Source organism: Schistocerca piceifrons, chromosome 9 (genome assembly GCF_021461385.2).
Source record: "Schistocerca piceifrons isolate TAMUIC-IGC-003096 chromosome 9, iqSchPice1.1, whole genome shotgun sequence".
Taxonomy (NCBI): Eukaryota; Metazoa; Arthropoda; class Insecta; order Orthoptera; family Acrididae; genus Schistocerca; species Schistocerca piceifrons.
In genome coordinates, this window is record NC_060146.1 from 100017712 (window position 1) to 100039373 (window position 21662).

At 42.3% G+C, this 21662-nt stretch overlaps 1 protein-coding gene across 1 annotated transcript in view; it reads left to right on the forward strand.

The window, feature by feature from the left end:
- LOC124717013 (esterase FE4-like) overlaps positions 1-21662 on the forward strand; it is a 205052-nt gene that overhangs the window by 73843 nt on the left and 109547 nt on the right. The window contains exon 3 of the mRNA XM_047243655.1: positions 578-737. Within this exon, the coding sequence (XP_047099611.1) occupies positions 578-737 (160 nt within the window). The remainder of the gene's footprint in view (positions 1-577; positions 738-21662) is intronic.

The window sequence follows — 21662 nt, forward strand, 5'->3', positions numbered from 1 at the left end:
TCAAGTGAGGCCAAAATTTATGGGGTGTCGAACATTTCAGTTTAAGTACAAATGTTAAGAGTAGGCAAGCTTCATTACTTTTAAAAACTGGCCGCAACCCGGATTTCTTGTAAAGTAAAGCCTCGCTTCTTAATCAGCGACTGTGACGAGGCGTACTCAGTGCCTTGCCACGGTCCGGGCGGCTGCCCCCGTGGGGGGTTCGAGTCCTCCCTCGGGCATGGATGTCCAAAAAATGGTTCAAATTGCTCTGAGCACTATGGGACTTAACATCAGTCCCCTAGAACTTAGAACTACTTAAACCTAAGTAACCTAAGGACATCACACACATCCATGCCCGAGGCAGGATTCGAACCTGCAAGCGTAGCGGTCACGCGGTTCCAGACTGAAGCGCCTATAACCGCACGGCCACACCGGCCGGCGGCATGTGTGTGTCTGTTGTCCTTAGCGTAAGTTATTTTAAGATAGGTTAGGTAGTGTGTAGGCTTAGAGACCGATAATCTCAGAAGTTTGATCCCTTAAGAATTCACACACATTTGAACATTTTCGTACCGAGTGCAGTGCGGTGGTTTGCCCGCAGCTGCCGTCTGAGGGCCCTGGCAACCTCTTGCCGGTGATGGTCCACATCCACGGCGGCGGTCTGGTCGGGGGCTCCGGCAACATGGATTTCGGTAGACCCGACTTCCTCATCCGCTACGGCGTCGTCTTCGTCTCCCTCAACTACCGCCTCGGAGTCCTCGGTGAGTACATAAATACCGTATCAGCCAGGTTACGGTGACCAGTCAGTTCTGGGTATAAAAGAGAACGAGGGTTGTATGTAAAGTGTGTCGCAGCGATCCCGTTAGAACTGAATCTAACTGTCTATAATTCTAGTGCTTCACCGCAAAATATTCGTCAGTTCTCTGTCTCTAGATGGTCATCATTGTGGGGTCCTGCTCACTCGTCTCTTATAGGGTGCTGCTTTCTCGGATAGCTATACAACAATTCATGCAAATCACATTAATGGTTTTTATTGCAATAAAGTAGATTGATCCACAATGCAGAATGTCCTGTAGGTGGCAACGTAGATCAGACGCACACATACCGTCGCAGTATCAGTATAAAGATGGCAGCCCCACTTGCGATTAGCACCAGTGAAGAACAGCGTTCTGTTATTCGGTTTTTGCGTAGTGAAGGTCTCAAACTGTGGTGTGCGTACTGTAAGACCTCCGGTACACACGCCATCAGATTATTTGACTTGTCGCTCTAACGAAGTAGGCGAGTGTCAGCAATATGTCTCGTGGTCTTATCGTGGCGTGTTTATCTTCTGCCGTTAGGTCAGACGATAGAAATGCCACTTGCACACTTAGAGTAGCAGATTGACGGTGACTAACTTTAAACAGAACTTGATTAATTTTCACATACATTTATTAAAATAATAAAAATCGTAGACATTACGTAACTTGATTCTGAGTGCTGTGTACAATTGACAATCTGAAGTTCCTTTGGTCTTGTTACGTTAATCTTATTCTCACATATCTCTGATACTTGACAAAGTGTCTATACATTTCTCTTCATGGCTATGTACCGGAATCTTATTAGGCGCAGACTGAAACTTGACTATAGACTGGTACAGACAAATGCAGACTGACTAATCGGAGGTCTGTACACTCGTTATAATACCTCGCGCGTTTATGTATCACTGCGCGAGTGTGATCCGCGACGAGAAAAGGTTCTACGTTAGCAGCAATCTCATTGGCTGCGTTACATATTAATACGCGGATCGGCGGAAGCAGAATTTGGTCCGTCTCTATGACAGCGCCATCTCGTAGTGCGGAGACGGACGAGCGCTGCGCCTGCGCTGTTGTGCTTAGCGGGGCGCGCTCTAGTGGGAAAGTTGTGTACGCGCTGACTACGCGGAACTATGTACACAACACAAACCTATTGAAATTCTTCGACGAATGAAGGTTCAGTACAGTGATGCATGTTTGTCACAGCAGCAAGTCTACGAATGGAGTAAGAAGTTAGCAAATGGTGTGACTTCAGTGGAAGTTGCTCCTCGTCCAGGTCAGGCATAACGAGTTGTGACTCCACATGACATTGGAGCAGTTGAAGACATAGTGAAGGAAAACCGCCGTGTGACCCTGAATGACATTGCAGCATGTTTATAGATTAGTCATGGGTCAGCACACCACATTGTGCATGATGTGCTCCAGTTTCACAAAGTGTCTGCAAGATGGGTGCCACGGCAGCTGACTCCTGAAATGAGAGAAGGAAGTGCTGATGTTTGTGGAGAACTTCTTCAGCGGTTTAAACGAGAAGGTGATGGCTTCCTTGCAAGAATCGTTACTGGGGACGACGAAACCTGGGTTCACTTCCACCAACCGGAAACGAACAGAGCGAGCAAGGAATGGCGCCATTCCTCATCACCAAAGTGAAAGAATTTTCGAACAAAACCATCAGCAGGGAAGGTTATGCTGACTCTCTTTTGGGACGAAAAAGGCGTCATTTTGGAGCATTACATGCCTAGAGGGACCACTGTCACCAGTGCATCATTACACAGATCTCCTAAAAATCATCTGCGGCTTGCAATCAAATCAAAGCGACGTGGATTGCTGTCAGCAGGTGTCCTTTTGCAAAATGACAATGCACGGCCCCACACTACCCGTACAACAGTTCCAACAATCACAGACCTTCATTTTGAGTGTCTTCCTCATCCGCCATACTCACCAGACCTGGCCTCCAAGTGATTTCCATATGTTTGGATCACTCAAAGACGCAATGCGAGGAAAGAAGTTCCGTTCTGATGAAGAGGAACGCCACGTGGTGCATGAGTGGTTGCGCGAACTACCAAAAGAATTTTTTTCTAAAGGAATTTATGCACTTTGTAACCGCTGGAGGACTTGAGCGTGGGGGAGATTATTTTGAAAAGTTATATAGCTTTGTACCTCTTCTGCACAATAAATAATATTTTAAAAAATATTTAAGGTTTTCATTTGACTCACCCTCGTATGTATGGGGGCACTCAACAAGTAATGTAACAGATAATTTTTCTGAGCCAGTTTCGGCTCAGAAAACGCGGAATTTGCTGTGGGACATCGTGGAATATTCCATTTCGGCCCCTATAGTTTCATGAAGCTCCGATAGGTAGCTTCTCTGATGGAGGTGCGTCCCAAGCCGAGAGCCATCACTGAGTCTCATTTGGCAGAAAACCAGAGCAACGCAGATACTCATACGCGCTTGCAGAATGTGTACGGAGACCTGGAAATGAACAAAAGCACAGTGAGTCGTTGGGCGAGGCGTCTGCCATCATCGCAACCAAGTCCCGCAAACTTGTGCGATCTCCCGTGTGCCGACTGGCCACACACAGCTGCGACCACTGCAAAGTTGGAACGTGCGGACACTCTCATTAAAAGTGATCGACGGACCACAATCAAACACCTCGCTGATCAACTGGTCGTCTCTGTTGGCAGTCCTGACAGACTCGTCCAGAAGTTCAGGCACTCAAAGGTGTGCGACCGCCGGATTCCTCGTCGTCTAACAGAACACCATAAAGAGAACCATCTGTGCAGACCTGCTTGCGCGTTACGTAATTGATAGTGACAATTTTTGTCGAACAAAGCTACAGGTGATGAACCGGAAACAGAAATCCATGGGGTGGCGCCATACCACATATCATGAGAAGAAAAATTTCAAACCCTCGCCCTCAGCCGGAAAAATCATTACGACGGTCTTCTGGGACTCTGAAGAGGCTATTCTGTTTGATGTCATCCATCGTGATGCAACAATCAAGTCTGACGTGCGTTGCGCTGCCCCCAGGAAACCGACGAAGAGACTTCACTGTGTTTGTCGCCACAAAAATGCAAACCAACTTCTTCTCCTCCACGAAAATGACGCAAGGCCTCACTCATTTCTGTGCAACCGCGAGGAGGTCACAGAACTTCATTGGTCTGTTCTCCCTTATCCATCCTACACTCCGGATCTCGCACTTTCGCCCCCCATCTGTTTGGGCCGATTAAGGGTGCACTGTCCGTCGTCCACCCCCCCCCCCCCTTAGGTGAGCGGTCAGCGCGGCGGAATGCCACGCCAAGGGGCCCGGGTTCGATTCCCGGCTGGGGCAGGAAATGTTTCTTCGCTCAGGGACTGGGTGTTGTGTTGTCCTCATCATCATTTCATCCGCGAGAGGAGAAAATCTCCAATCCGGCCGGTAATCGAGTCCGGGCCCAGTGCGTGGGAGGCAAGCACGTTACCACCCAGCTAAGGAGGCGGACATAATTTTAATATGATACATAATAAAAACATCTTCTTCCTCCTGCTTTCACTTCCTGTATTAGGCCAGTTGTGTTCGTCTATTGTTTTCTTCTTCTCGGCCTCCCTTGATACCACGTGGTGCATGAGTGGATGCGCGGACTACCAAATTAATTTTTTTGTAAAGGAATTTATGCACTTGGTAAGCGCTGGAGGACTTGCATTGAGCGTGGGGTAGATTATTTTGAAAAGTTATATAGCTTTGTACCTCTTCTGCACAATAAATAATATTTTAAAAACTATTACGGTTTTCATTTGACTCACCCTCGTATGTATGGGGGCACTCAACAAGTAATGTAACAGATAATTTTTCTGGGCCAGTTTCGGCTCAGAAAACGCGGAAATTGCTGTGGGACATCGTGGAATATTCCATTTTATCTTTTATCTTTTTGTTTGAAGCTCTCTATCTTGCGTGGTAGCCTCGCTGGATGCATTCTTTGCATGTGTTCATTCCTCTTTTCTTTTATTCTCAGCCAGTTTTCCTATCACACCCGAAATTTTCAGTTCCATCCGAATAACTTCATTTCTTATTTTTTCTGTTGTTTTACATGTTTCACGCCTCAGAGATATCTCATTTCTATTCCTTGTTTTTGTTTCTCTTGTTTCTCATTTAATGTCCATGATTCACTTCCATATAATATGGCTGGCAATCCGAGTATTTCATAAAATATCTGTAATGTTTCTTCGGTGTTTCCTGCTTTGAAGTTCTATTATCTGTTTAAAGATATTTCCAGAGCTATCCAATTTCACATGAATAATGCGATGAACAGAGAAAACTAATGTAAAATAAAATTATAAGGAATGTAGCAACCAGTCGCGGAAACATAATTTATTTATCTTGTTGTAAATCGATTTCGACTGATATCAGTCATCATTGGTGCATTTTTCTAACCGATACATGCCATAAGTGGAATTACTGTCCTAGGCATATTTCTATAGTGGCAGATTTCTTTCATGATAGAAATCTTCCGAGGACAGTACTTCTACTTATGGCATGTATTGGTTAGAAAAATGGACCGATGATGACTGATATCAGTCGAAATCGATTTGCAAAAAGGTAAATAAATTATGTTTCCGCGACTGATTGCTACATTCTTTATAATTTTATATTCCACGGTCGCTGCACAGAAAAGGAACCTTATGGAGCCCAACATTCATAGTGGAAAATAACTCCTACGTGATGATGATCTTAAACTGAATTTTACAAGACAAGTTGATTTGCAAAAAAGAATTCATGAACTAAGTAAAATATGTACGGATTATAGTATTATCTTCTTCATATTCATAGAATATTTTACATCGAAAACAATTTGTAATATTCTACATTTTCAATTCATTTCATTAACTGCTATCTTCGTCCTCACTGAATATTTTACACGAAATGCCATTGACTTCGATTTATTAGGTGATTTTTTAAAATTTATTCTGTACACATTTTATTTAGTTCATAAATTCCTTTATGTAAATAACCAACTCTTGTAAAATTTAGTGTAGGGTCAACAGCATATACAACTGATTTTAGCTTTACCGAATTGCTTACTTGTACCCCAGTGTTTATCCTAGAATTACGTATGATATCTTCATCGTCAATGTCAATATTCAACAGTTCAGAGGTAAACTACAGCCTTGCCTCATCCCCTTAATTTGTTTGTATGGATTCTGTACATATATCTTCTATATCTAAGATTACTAATGTTTCTTTACACAGAATTCTGGTAGCTGAATGAGAACCTCTGTATTCCGATATTCTCCTTAACTTTGACTAAAAACATTATCGAAAGTGTTCTAAAAATATGTAAATACAGTATGTGTCTCTTTTGTAAGCTCTCTCCACTTTTCAATAGGCTCTCGTAAAGTAAAAACTACATCCGGCGTTGATCGTTCCTTTCTAAGTATAACCAGTTCTTCCACCAGTAAACATTCCGCTATTGCTTTTAGTCTAGTGTTTAAAATTTTTGGATACAGTTTATATACTGGGTCAAGGAAGGTTATATCCCTGTAATTTTCACGTTATATTTTTCTCGTGTCTTAAATGACAACATTACTTTTGCTTTCGTCGAATTGCATGGTACATTTTCTTTTTTTCCCAGCAAATATGAAACTCTAAGTTTAACAGTTTCAGTTGTAATGATAATCCTCCAAATTTATTCATTATGTCCATTTAACGTGTTAGTTTTCAATTTTTTTGATTTTCAAAGCTGCTATGACTTCTTTTACTGGACGATAATAAAATAATTAAAAATGTTAAAAAACGAAATTTGAATTTATCTAATGCTATTTGGAGTAGTGATACTTACTAAGAACTTACAGCAGTGATACTAGCGACCATACGGGCTACTATCAATAACAATGGTAACAATAGTTACAGTAGAAGTTGCTTAACGTATTTATAGGTGTACAATAGTGGGATTTTATGACATAATGATATGATTGATGAGGGAGTGAAATTCAGGTACACTATGCCAGTTAGCGTCTTCGGGAAACGAGAAAGGTCTGGTAGGAATGAAGAGTACTTATTTGCAATGGAGTAACGAGAAAGTGTAGAACGAAGACAGACGTTGGACGAGATATGTTCTTAATTGTCTTATGAAGTTGGAACTGTTATTCAGTTCTGTGATACACTGAGGGAGGTAATTCTAGAGAAAGGACATAGAGAAGGCGGTGATTGACTGAGTGGGACAGAAAGGATTTTGCTATGATAATTACGAGTGTTTCTGCTGTGTTTCTCAGACAAGAGCGATAAAGCCGAGAAAAATACGAGGAACTGCGTACGTTGATAAGATCGTATCCGATAGAGCGATGTGTGAATAGTGGAAATTAACGCCAGGCCAGCGTGTAACAGGGTTTTCCTGCCAATCGCTAGCAGTCGCCATAAACATTAGGCTGTTTTATTAGTTTCTTATAGGCTTTCTTTCTCCCCGCACATCCCCCCTAACACTCGCCACTACGTGACTGCGTCGGCGTTAGGGCCTGCCTAAAATAACTCTTTTTTCTGAAAGTTCGCTTTCTTATTGCAGGGGTAACGAAGATTCTCAGTCTTTGGATATATTTATCTGGCATCATATGTAAAGTTTGCGATCCGTGGCTACAGCAAACCATATTAGCTGCTACACAAAAAAGGAACGTACTCTATAATTTCATAAAACAGTCTGTTATTACATAAACTGCAGCATAAGACACTGACAGGAAAAAAGTCGCAACACCAAAAAATAATTCATATAGAGCAATAAAATATTGGGAATACATTTTTTAGGTAAGATAAGTGATTAGTATTTCAAGATCACAGGTTGATGTAATGGTGAATGGCTGGTGCATTAATAAACGGCGTAACCGCCGGCCGGAGTGGCCGAGTGGTTCTAGGCGCTACAGTCTGGAACCGCGCGAAAGTTACGGTCGCAGGTTCGAATCTTGCCTCGGGCATGGATGTGTGTGGTGTCCTTAGGTTAGTTAGGTTTAAGTAGTTCTAAGTTCTAGGGGACTGATGACCACAGCAGTTAAGTCCCATGGTGCTCAGAGCCATTTGAACCACTGAATGGCGTAACCTCGAGAATATCGAATGCAGGCATACCAACACGTGTGCACTGTTTGGTACATGTGCTAGATGTAAGTTTGCGGAATGGCGTTCCATGCCTGTTGCACATGGTCGTTCAACACAGAGAGGGTTAACGCTGGTTGTGGATGATGCTGGAATTGTCATCCGATGCTGTCTCATATGCGTTCAATTGGAGACAAATCTGGTGATCGAGCTGGTCAAGGCAATGTGTCAGCACCCTGTGGAGCATGTTGGGTTACAAGGGCGGTACGTGGACGAGCGTTATCCTGTTGAAATGATGATGTTCGGTTTGTGGGGCGCTCAACTGCTTGGTTATCAGCGCCCGTACAAATTCCCAACCTTTTCTCAGTCCAAACTCGCCACTTTGGTGAATGATGATGAAATGTTGAGGACAACACAAACACCCAGTCATCTCGAGGCAGGTGAAATTCCCTGACCCCGCCGGGAATCGAACCCGGGACCCCGTGCTCGAGAAGCGAGAATGTGACCGCGAGACCACGAGCTGCGGACTTATCCTGTTGAAGTGTGTATGTGTTCTGACATTATGGGTGCTCGATAGCGACGTTATCAGCGCCCTGACACATTTTAAACGCAAAAGAATGTGAATAAAATCACTAAAATTGTTGAGCACAGAGAGAATGAGACCTACAAAACGACGTTCGTCCACTCATTCCCACCTCACTCGAATTCACTCATACAGTTACTCTGTCTAATTCGCCTTAAGACAATGAGAAAAGAGTGAAAGTTGCTACAACAGGGATTAAAGCAGAAGTAAAACGACAGATGAACTAAAACAATGGTACAGGGAAACGTCATCGGCTGATCACGTACAAAAACCATGGGTGAGCCAGTCAAATTGTTAACATATTAAGAGAACCTCTCTAAAATTTTTGGAAGCAAGTTGGACAAATCACATAGCCTTAAGAGTCTTACCACATTCGATTGAACATCACTTAAAAAAGAAGGCATATTTGCCAGCAAATCTGCTGCTGCCCTTTGGTCCTAAAATAAAAGACGGTCTAGTAAAATGAGGCATGCATTGATCAGCACATCACATTCACCACACACTGGAGAGTCTTCGCCGAACAAAGAAGCCATGCATTAGAGGACTGTGGCCCATGCAGAGACGAGTATGGAGGCCCTCATACCATCTTCGTAGCTGAAAGGAAGTGTACCGCATAGTGGGCTTTACCAGACGCAGCTTGTTACATGTCACTTCCGGCCACTCGTCTTCCCATCAATACATGACTCTGTACCTCAACAGCGAGGAGATACGATGTAGGGGGATAACACACTGAAATAACTGAGGAGCGCTACACACCTCCTTGGTTGCTACATCCATCCCCTCGTTCCCTACAATACCCATATACCCTGGTTCCCAGCAGAAAGACAGTTCCTTCCCCAGCGGTTGTAGTTAGAGGAAGGCATCCGGCACATTCTAAAAATGGTTCAAATGGTTCTGATCACTATGGGACTGAACATCTGTGGTCATCAGTCCCCTAGAACTTAGAACTACTTAAACCTAACTAACCTAAGGACGTCACACACATCCATGCCCGAGGCAGGATTCGAACCTGCGACCGTAGCAGTCGCGCGGTTCCGGACTGCGCGCCTAGAACCGCTAGACCACCGTGGCCGGCTCCGGCACATTCTGTGTTACTTTATCTGCTGGGTACAAGTGTTCTAGAGAGTGAAGACCACTAAGAGAATCAGAACAGACAAGGAAGTAAGTACTTGAAGCACATACCGTTAAAGTCTCGAAGCCAGTCTGACCGTGTGGACACGTTCAGGGAAAGCAACAGAGCAACCGACGGAATGTCCATGCTTCAGCCCATCCTTAAAGACAGATGTAGAGTTGTGGTGCTGAGTTAAAACTTAAGTAAATAACGTATGCAGGAGTTGAATCTTCCCTGTACTACACTAAATCTAAAATTACTCAGGGCTTCTGTGGTAATCTTGGTGCAGGTGGTTAAAACTCTGGACTTGGGGTTGGACTTGCTCTTCACCAAGTAGTAGTAGTAGTAGTAGTAGCAGTAGCTTTATTCATCCGTAGATCACTTTTTACAAGGATATAGTACATGTGTAAGTATTTACAAATTTAGATCAATTTAAAATAAGCTAATCCGTATACACATGTATTCACAGACTTCTAGTTAGAGACAATCATTAGATTTACTCCTGGTATACATTACCTTTTTTTACAAATAACTTATTAAATAACGTAATGCCACATTGGTCACTAATATCTCACTATCAGTCACTGCACACACTATACACACATTGTTTCATAACACTTCACTCACTACACACACACACACACACACACACACACACACAGTGTGTGTGTGTGGGCCATTTTCTGTACCTCAACTTTCCATTTACTATCCCGAAAAATTGAGTCAGCATCCCTCCACAATGAGTGAGATATTGAGTTCAGAAAGAGGAAGAGATGTTAGTACTGTGCTATGTGTAGCTTTGGGGGTAAGAAAGGAAAAAAGAAGGAAAAAAACATAAAATGAAGGTGTTATGTGGAATGTTGGATATTTTATAATCATTATTACTATCTTTTTTTTGGATAACATTTTTATCAAACCCCTACTCTGTTTTAGCTAAGTAATCCTTCAATGTATAAAATATATTGCATAACAGGTACATTTTAGCTGCCTCTTTAAATAAGTGTATTTTGTCAATTTCTTTAATCTCTTTTGGTAATTTATTGTACAGTTTTATTCCTTGGTAGAAAATGCTATTTGAGTTTTATGTTTATTTTACCTTTGTAAATGTAAGTTGATTCTATCTCTTGTTGCATGGTCATGGACAGAGCTGTTTGTGCAGTAATTACCAATGTTATCTTATGTGTACAACTGACTGGTAAATGTGTTCACATGGAGCAGTTAAAATCCTCAGTGTTGTGAACAGATCCTTACAATGAGCTCGACTAGTATTTTTGGTTATTATTCTTATGGTTCTTTTCTGGAGTTTGAAAATTGTGTTCATATTTTGTGTATTTGTTCCCCAAAAAGGAATTCCATAGCTAAGAACTGAGTGTACATACGAATAATATGTAACTAAAAGACATTGCATGTTACACACTGATGATAGGATTCTAAGGCATAACATGCTGATGACATTTTGTTTGCAAGTACCTTTGTGTGTTCACACCACTTTAACTAAGAATCAGTATTCATTCCTAGAAATTTTGCATTTGTTACACAGTCTATAGAGGTGCCATCTACATTTAATTTAACTTTCTCATTTTTCCTCTTCAAAGTGAAATTCATAGCATTAGTTTTCTTTGTGTTCACTGTCACTCTATTACTTACCGGCCAATCATAAACTTTCTTGAGACCTTCATTTGCTTTCTCGGGAAGGAGTTCTCTTGTTTTCTCAGTGACTATAATGTTGCTGTCATCAGCGAAGAGGATTTTTTCACCATGACTAACACTACTGGGAAAGTCATTGCTGTATGTCAGGGACAGTATTGGTCCTAATATACTAGCTTATGGAACCCCTATATTAATGTATTTTGGTTCTGATAAGTGTTTTACTAAATGTTTAGATCTATTTGAAGTATGTGCTATCTCTACTCTTTGTACCCTATCTGTTAGGTATGATCGAAACCAGTCTTTAGCTACCCATAGTGACTCCAGCAAACGCCATTCGCTGATACCAACAGCCTTGTTGCTCATGGACGATTGGGCAAAAGTTGTTTCAGAGGTGGGCAAGCAACAGTAAGGACTGCAGGTAAATTTGGAGGAACTTACATGCCTGACGCACCATGAGAAGTTGCCATCGGATTGTAAGTGGCAGTTCACCAGCCTCAGCACAGAGCCTGGATAAGAGGCTGCTCCTGGCTGTGGCCAGACTAAATCCCCTCATAGTAGGCAGCGTCCATGACCTTCAGAAAAGACGATCTCCCTGTCCTCTAAAGACTGTTGCATCTCAACAGCCATTCATGCCATCAACACGCAGCACACACTGAGACTGAGGATTTTTATGGAGAGTTTTACTGTCCTCCCAATGAGGACTGTCAAGCCAACATCCCCATCCCCAGTGACACACAATGTTATGGAGAGTTTTACTGTCCTCCCAATGAGGACTGTCAAGCCAACATCCCAATCCCCAGTGACACACAATGTTCGACTGCTGCATCGCACAGTGGTCTCTGAAGCATGCCCAGAGCTTACAAGGACGTAGGATTACCAGTATTTACCAGTCCCCAGAAGTATGGGGTCACCTAGCCTGTACGCAGCAAACAAATGCTGAGCCCCTTAGGACGTCCTCTTGGAAAATACTCTCCTGAATTATGTTCGTGGGTGGCAGCACAAAAGGTCGAGTCCAAAGATTCACACGCAAATTTACGGTCAGCGTGCATGGAATAACCATGAGACTGATCCTGCTGTCATATAAAGTCACACCCCAACCGTATCTCCAGGTCCAGTTCCAGTATGTCTAGCATGCAGACAAGTTGGCTGCAGACTCTCAACTGGCCTCCTTCTACCCAACACACGGCCATCACTGGCACCGAGACAGAACCAGCTTTCATCAGGAAACACAACAGACCTCCACTCGACAAGACTGAAGTTGCAAATGGCGGTGGTTTGGGCTAAACGGAATGCACGCTACGGGGCGTCTGGCTCGGATCTGTCCTTGAAGTAAACGATACGTAACAGTTCGCTGTGTCACTGTGGTGCCAGCTGCTGCTCCAATTGCTGCTGCAGATGCAATATGATGCAGCAGAGCCATACACCAAACACGATGGTCATCCCTCTCGGTAGTGCCAGGTGGCTGTCCAGGGTCCAGTTGTCTTGAGACGGTACATCCCCGTGACCATCGCTTTCAGCACTCATGCACAGTGGCTACATTCCTGCCAAGTCTTAATGCATTATCACAGAAGGGACATCCAACTTCTCATAGTCCTATTACACGACCTGGTTCAAACTCAGTGACGTATTAATAATGGCGTCTTTGTCGTGTACTTCACTAACATCAGCTCACTACGTCCAGTCTCAAAGGTAACTAACGCTAACGATAGTTACAGCGTGTATTTAAAGCAAACCTGATTTTCAGCCTCATAATGACGCTACTAGCGCCACTCTCATGCGACTGGAGTGAAATTTGAGTAGACACCACCAATTTTCATTTGTGTCGCATACCTGCTTCTTGGTGTTGCGATCATTTTCCGTTAGTGCATACCACAGATCTACCTGAAGATATGCATTACGAACTTTTTATATCAAATTATGTTTAAACTACATCTACTTTACCCTAACTTCACTCCTTATCTGAATGGGTCACGGTATCAGCAGACTCGGATGTGTAATTCCAGAGCAGATACATGCTTTACTGCGCCATTTAATCGTATTATTCATCACTACCTTCCTGACGCGCAAAAAGTCCTAATCTGCATTATCTAACGGTACAATCTAAAAGCATCACAAAGTTATCTCATATTTTAATATGTGTATTTTGTTTCATCCGCATTTATAAATGTAACATTGCAATGGAAAAGTACTGTGGTAGCCTCATCGTTAAGGCAGATTTGTTTTATCAACTGTTAGATATCCGAGTGTCATATCACTGTATCAGCTTAAGGAACTCGTAAGCAAAGAGATACCCTGTACAGATATTCTGTTCTCCACACCTTTTGTGCACTGTTTCTTCACTGTGATGTTGTCTAAAATTATGTTTCAGTCGAATGAGTTTATAGTATGCAGAACAAAAGATTGTTACATCAGTTTGTTTCTTCACAGGCTTCAAGTTTACATTATACGTCAGGCAATTCAGTGAGTGTACTAAATGAACACACAAACAAAACCACATTTGCACACAGTAGGCTTCATAACTTTTTGTCTGGTAGATATACGTACGTCGAAAATATACGATACTGACCTTATTCCTGGCGTTTGAGGGACGGCAGCGGAGAAGCCAAGTATGGTGGCTGCTTGAATTAACAATTGAAAACAACAGACGTGCATTCGACGAGTCAGTTGTAAGCAGGAGGTGTTAAACAGAGGTTAGGCGCAATCCGCACAGAAATGACGTGGCGCGAGAAATATGGCATACTAACTGAGCACCCAGACTTGGCCTGATACATATTTATCAAGACCTTCGATTAGCTCATCTCTCCCTTCCCTAGCTTTGTGTTGTTCTCCTCCCTCTCTCTGCCCACCTCCACCATCTTCTTGTCCATCTTCTCCTCGTCCCTCTCTCCCCCATTCACAGTCAATTTCCTCCTTCGCCATTTCCTTGTCCATCTCCATCTCCTCCTCCCCCTCTTTCTGTTCAGCTCTTCAACCTACCTCTCCATCTTCTCCTGCCCCTCTCTCTTTCCATCTGCTGCTTCCCCTCTCACAGTCCATCTGAACCTCTCCTCTCTCATTTCTTCTTCTCCTCTCTACTCTGCCCATCTGCTCCTCCAGCCTCTTTCCGTCCATCAGCTCCTACCTCTCCCTCTGCCCACCTCTACCACTGCCACTTCCTTTCCATCTCCAGCCACCCCGCTCTCTCTCTCCGTCTATTCTCCGTTTTTCTCTGTCCACTTCCTCCAACCCTAACTTTCACTACATCGCCTCCTCTCCTATCATCCCATCCACATGCTGCTCCTATTTCCTCTGTCTGTCTCCTTTCCCCCCATTTCCATCTCTTCCACTCACCCTTCCCTGTCCAAATCCTCTACCTTCTCTCTTCACACTATCACCCTCATCCCAACAGGACCTTTCTGGTTCTTACCCCACAGTATATCTTTCCACACAGGAAGTATACATGTACGAAGTTTGGTTCAAATTGATCCAGATGTTTTGAAGGAGTTTTTACGTTGTTCGTTCAGGAAAATAAAAAATATGGTGCATTTTGTTGAAATATCACAAAATTAATTGTGCAAAAATCGTTACAAACAGTGTGGAAAACGTAACATCGAGTGTAGTGCGTTGTAGCTCCTTGTGGTCAAACATAAAAATGTGTCACTTAACTGTACCCGGCGACATGATGCTGTGGCTCAGTCTAGTTACATGAAAACGAAAGAAAAGAGGAAGCACACGTTTCTGATATGTATGGCAATTGGATATACGTCCTATTCTCCTTCGCCCTGCACCTCTCTCTGTTCATCTCCTCCTACCCTCTCTTTATCAATCTCTTCCTTCTTCCCCCCCCCCCTCTCTATACCTCCTCCCCTTCCTTCTGTCCAGTTTATCTTCCCTCCTCTGTCTCCAACTCCTTCCGCCCCTCTTCCTGCCCATCTCCTCCTTTACAGTCCCTATGTCAACTTCTCCATCTCCTCTTACCGTCACCTCCCCCTCTCCATTTGAGCTTTGTTTATTATTACCGCAAATTCAGATTATATAGTAGTACTCTAATTATTATCCGATAAGCAAGAAATACAAGGTTTCTATTTTCTGCGACAACCGTCAGTGAAGAAGTGTTGAGTATCTGAATTATGTTTAAAAATACATATAATGAGAAAGAATGTATATGGTAGAAACAATTTGTCTTATGGTTCAAATGCCACGCTATCGTAATTAAAACTAGCTGTGGCAAAGGAAATAAAACCACACATTTTCACGGCAGAGCGTTTTCTCTCATGGAGATAATTTTAACACAAAACCTGCACAGTGTTATGTTTGAGCACGCATACGACATATGCCTGCCTTTAGAGGACAGGTATTATTGTCGAATACTGCAATGCTTGGGATGCAGCATTTTATTTTATTGTAGTACATAGACTTTGGTCTACATCTCACGTGAACATTAGGCCACTTAATATATGAGTATTTGATCGCTCTATTATAACATTTTCTGGCATTTAACCAGTACAGCAATTTGTCTTTTATAAATGTGTTATACATCACATTTAATAGTGTTGAATTTTTGCACTGTATTATATGTACTACAATGTCTCTCATTCATGTAGACATGGGGCCACTACTCACACATACATTGATGTCAAGTTAAATGTACATTTTCACTGCACTTTTTACATTATTTCTCACAGACACATATTTCAAGTATGATATTAGTCTATGACGAATTTTTTGGTCTACCTAGGTTTGACGTTTTCTTGATCTTATTGAGTATGTCTTTAATCATTTGCTTACGACTAATAATGTAGGCCATGTTATCGCTATTTTCACTTGAATCCAAGCCGCTGACTAGTTTTCTCGCTTGTAATGTAACTGATACTACAACTCTTATGTTTCAGGTATTGGCACACAACATTTATATCTCTCCGTGCCTTTGATAGGGCACATTTGTATCAGATACATCCCTATGTGCAGTATGTACGCTGTATACAAAAAACTGATTTGTCATGATTTTTACATGTACTGCATCCTAACATATACAATACTTGCATCCTAATCTTCTGGTTCCTGTGCTGTGTTGACTTATATCGGTTATCGATTTCCGTGAAGGCTCGTGGTTCTCCTAGGCCATGTACCGTGTGTCATATTTAAAATGATGATTAAGTTTTATAAGTGCCTTTGAACTATAAGGGAAAATGAAATGAAAACGAGACAGATGGGAGCAAGTAAGTAAACTGTTTATTATTTCAAAAGTTATCGCTACAACTGTCAATAAATTTATCCCGTTGTGAGAGAAGGAGGTCAGTATCTTCATGAGAAACGTTTGCCCTCGCCTGCAGAATCACGATTGTAAGCAGGCGTGCACCATCGGAACGAAATAGACCGTATGCATGTCTTTCTTCACGTCACCAAAAATATGGAAATCGCGTGAGGAGAAATCTGGACTGTATGGAGGACATTTGACGGCTTCCTAGCGAAACTCCTGCAGCGCAGTCGAAGCAACCATGGCAACATGTGAGCCCACCCGCATTCTCCATACAGTCCCGATCTCTCCTCGTGTGATTTCCATATTTTTGGAGACCTGAAGAAAGCCATTCGTGGCTGTCTGTTCGCTCTGGACGAAAATATGCACACTTAGATACAATCGTGGTTCGATAGGCAACCACAAACATTTATCCTCAAAGATATTGCTCGTTTTGTCTCACACTGGGATAAATGTACTAACGGTTAGGGCGATTGGTTTTGAAGTAATGAGCAGTTGACTTACTCTTTCCCATCTTTCTCATTTTCATTTGACTGTCCTTCATATATGATATTCTCTATGTGAACATTGTTGTTCCGAATACAGGTATGCATTCCATTCGTATGTTTCAGAATCGCCTATGCCATTATCTTACAGTGTGGCAATAAAACAAGTGGATGTCATGTTCACTCCTCATTATTGTACCACTTTGCATTCTTTAATATTGGTTACTTAAATAATTTATGTTGGTTATACCAAATAGCTTAAACGTATTGATGATACAAATTTTGTTATTATTATTCTGAATTCCAGTGCATAAAAATCATATGCCGTGTAGCGGAATCCTGTCACTTTGAAATATGAACGTGCGTCATTATTATGCTTTTTGTTGTTATCTGGGATTGGTTTACTTGTTTAGTTACAATTACTAGCTGTATACATCATATACTAGTTGGTACAGCTATTTTTCTGCTTCTGCTTAATATTCTATAACTGTCATGCCATCCGGTGGCACGTAGTTTCCCTGTATGTCCCAGCATGTAACATCAGTCAGTACTCTGCCTGCTCTGTCACAGGCATATTACTCTGTTATTTACTGGTGCTATGTGGCAGGCGTAAATTTATGCATTAGTTTGCGAAAAGCACTCTTCGTACGTGGATACTAGTCTATACAAAGTTACTACACAATGCTTATGACGAACTCACACATTTGGGTATGAATTCTGTCGTTTCGACCTTGCAATGGTATAATGACTGCGTCATATTTACTATTTGATATTTATCTTTTAGGTTACCGTTATTTCAATGAACACGTACAAAAAAGTTGGACTATGACTGCCGTTAAGCATAAGTACGCAATTTACTGATGAGAATGTGTTTCCCACTGGCCTGGTGATTAGGCAGCAGAGTTTGTCATATTTGGTGCTTACTGATTTTGCCTAACGTTTGTCATAATGACAGTTTGTGTCACACTACTCTCCCTCTTGTGCAATTTTCCACAAAATTTCAGATCTGAAGGAGGCTAGTTGTTTTAGACGAAACCAGTTGTACTGATTATAGGTAAATTTTGCGTTCTTGTCTAATACGGGATTATTTATAAGAGTCCATTATTTTTAAGATGAAGTTAGTCCACAACGTTGAGTGGGTGCTCATGAAACATTGTGTTTTTGTTGTTGTGGTCTTCAGTCCAGAGACTGGTTTGATGCAGCTCTCCATGCTACAATATCCTGTGCAAGCTTCTTCATCTCCCAGTACCTACTGCAACCTACATCCTTCTGAATCTGTGTAGTGTATTCATCTCTTGGTCTACCCCTACGATTTTTACCCTCCACGCTGCCCTCCAATACTAAATTGGTGATCCCTTCATGCCTCAGAATATGTACTACCAACCGATCCCTTATTCTAGTCACGTTGTGCCACAAAATTTCTCTTCTCTCGAATTCAATACCTCCTCATTAGTTATGTGATCTACCAATCTAATCTTCAGCATTCTTCTGTAGTACCACATTTCGAAAGCTTCTATTCTCTTCTTGTCTAAACTATTTATCGTCCATCTTTCACTTCCATACATGGCTACACTCCATAAAAATACTTTCAGAAACGACTTCCTGACACTTAAATCTATACTCGATGCTAACAAATTTCTCTTCTTCAGAAACGCTTTCCTTACCCTTGCCAGTCTACATTTTATATTCTTTCTACTTAGACCATCATCAGTTATTTTGCTCCCCAAATAGCAGAACTCATTTACAACTTTAAGCGTCTCATTTCCTAATCCAATTGCTGCAGCATCGCCCGATTTAATTCGATTACATTCCATTACCCTCATTTTGCTATGTTGATGTTCATCTTATATCCTCCTTTCAAGACACTGTCCATTCCGTTCAGCTGCTCTTCCAGGTCCTTTTCTGTCTCTGACAGAATTACAATGTCATCGGCGAACCTCAAAGTTTTTATTTCTTCTCCATGTATTCTAATTCCTACTCCGAATTTTTCTTTTGTTTCCTTTACTGTTCGCTCAATATTCTGATTGAATAACATCGGGGATAAGCTATAACACTTCCTCATTCCCTTCCCAACCACTGCTTCCCTCTCATGCCCCTCGACTATTATAACTGCCAAAATAAGTCAACTGCGAGTCCGCTGTCCATTTAGCTATCCAGCCTTATTTGCGGCCGTGTTCTGTAATGCTGTTACAGGCTTATGGTCACTGATTCTGTGTTCTACACTGAGTAGAGGTTTGGGTCTGTCTATTACCAGTACGTCTAAGGTATGTATTACCTCGATAAATTGGTTGCTTCATTAACCCGTCAAGTTAATTTTGGGATAAAGAAGAAGAAATTCACACGATCCTCTGTCTGTAGTACCCGTTCTCTGAGCTGCTGTGGCGAATTCTGCCGCGTCTGGACTCAGGATGGATCTCATCTGAACAACTACATATTCACGCCATACGTAGTCACTCCCTGTTAGTAGCCCACACCACAACTATTAAGGGTAGTCTTACATTTCTCCACCCGATTGCAGACGTCGAGATATCCGCATCCAGTATCGTCACACAACCGTCTGAACCCCTGGCTTAAACCTTCCATTCGGCTCCGAGTTAGTGCAGCCCAGTCGCTGCTGGTAATGATGTTACGAGTTTAAGTCAAAAGTTATCAAGACGGTCTTAAAAACACTTTTCCAGTAGTCGTACTTCGTTGCGCGAATGCGTGTTTGCAGTTGGCACTACTGTGGTGATGTGCGCCTCAGTTGACCTTCGTTGCAACTAGCGGTGGGTCGAACTCGTTCATTCCCGTGAACTACTTCATTCATTTCACTCTTTGCCGTGAAGCGTTCAAATGAAGTAGTTCATTCGTGAAGTACGGAAGCCTAGCGAAGTTGCCCAGTTCGCCGCTCAGCCGCTGCTACGCTCGCTTCGCCTCGCTCGTACAATAAAGCTCCGTAATACTTCACAATTTTACCAACAGATGGCGGAACTATGGAGTAACGTGCACGCAACGTTTTACGCTCTTACAGCGTCTGAGTTATCTTAAATACAGCATGGTCGAAGGGGACAAAGGGCGTTTCTGTCTGTGTCCAAGTGTCTGAACAATTTTATCTTGGACTTTACACCCGTGAACGGCACCTTGTACTTTAAAAAGTGTTTGGCTCCGTTTATATGTCCACCATCTTTTTCCTCTAATTGTCTTCATTTCTATCTTTTGTATTTCTCTGCGGCCAAAGAGCGGCGTAGTATGCTGCTGCAGGCCTGCCTGTATACAGGTTTCAAAATGACAATAAAGAAAAAAAAAAGGGGGACAAGGGAAAGATAAACAGAGAAGGCTGTCACATATAAAGAAGGTACTACATTTAATCTTGCTCGACATTTTCTCATGAAGCGCCCAAAAAAGTCTTTATCTGCCAAATGAAACATTATTTGTTGTATTCATGAACTGAAAAATAGGGCTACCAACGAAATGCAGTCCAATTTTATGTTCCTTTTAAAATTTAATCCAAAATAGAATGAGTATGATTAACACTGTCACAAAGTCTATATACCTACGTTAAGTAATTATTCAGAAGTTTTCCTGTAGATTTTATTTTTGTTGACAATAATAACCCACTAGATTCAAAACGTAAACTGTCACCTGTAGTCACTGGTACGATTTCAGGTAAAATCCCTCTTTCAGTGTTATTAACAAACCTTTTATTTTCATGTTTGCTGTGCGTGCTCACACAGATAGCCACTTCGTTTCTATCTTTAATATTCATTTGTCTTCAAGCGCTGCCAACGGTAGGCTAGCCGTAGACGCGAAGTTTAACTGCACAAATAGTCACGGGTAATGATGTCAGCACTGCAGGTAGCAGCTGACGCTGCCTTCTCCCCACCCCTCGCCTCCTCCACCCGTGCTAAACCTATCGTTCCCCACTAACACCGCGTGATTCGTCGATAAGGAGGACAGGGAGGAGAGAAGTGATGGGAGGAGGAGTGACGAGGGAGAGGGGAAGAGAGTGAGTGAACTAGAAAAAAGTGTGGAGTGTGCTATCTGTGAAGAGTTTGAAGTACCAGTTCATGAAATTGAATGGTTAGTTCACACTTCACAGGAGTGAAGCGTTCATTCGAACGACTCATTCACGAGCTCCCCATCACTAGTTGCAACAGAAATGAGCCGGTAGTGGCAACGTAAACATATCCGCTCCGCTAGCAGTTTGCACAAAGCAAGAACACAGGGCAGTGATACGATTTATTTGGTCATTTAATGAGTGAACGGGGCTGAAATTTGTCTTCGACTGTTAGCACAGCATGTGGACAGTAAACTGCTGCAGTCAAATGTTTTCTAGCACAAAAGTCGCCAAACCAAAATGTAACGCCCGTACAGTTTTGACGAACAGTTGGGTTACTACAGATGGTATAGCGTCTGTGTTGAACATCAGACCTATTCCATCAACCATGATGAACTTGTTTCCCATAACATTTGTTCGCAATGGCTGCCATGATGACTCAGTGGATAACATGACCTCTTGACATCTGCCAACGCTTACTCGACCATAACTATAAAGAAGGCGAGTCATTTTTGAAGAGAATAGTGACTTATGATGAAAATTGGGCTCATCACTATGAGCCGGAATTAAAACGCCAGAATATGGAGTGGAAGCACCTACATCACCAGAGAAGAAAAACCAGCAATTTGTAGCAAATGACGAGGTCTTTATGTACAGGAAGTGTTGCTGTTACACGATAAAGCCGGTCCTCAGAAGGCTTGCCTCACCCTTGAAACCACCCAAAAATTGGGTTTCGGGCTGC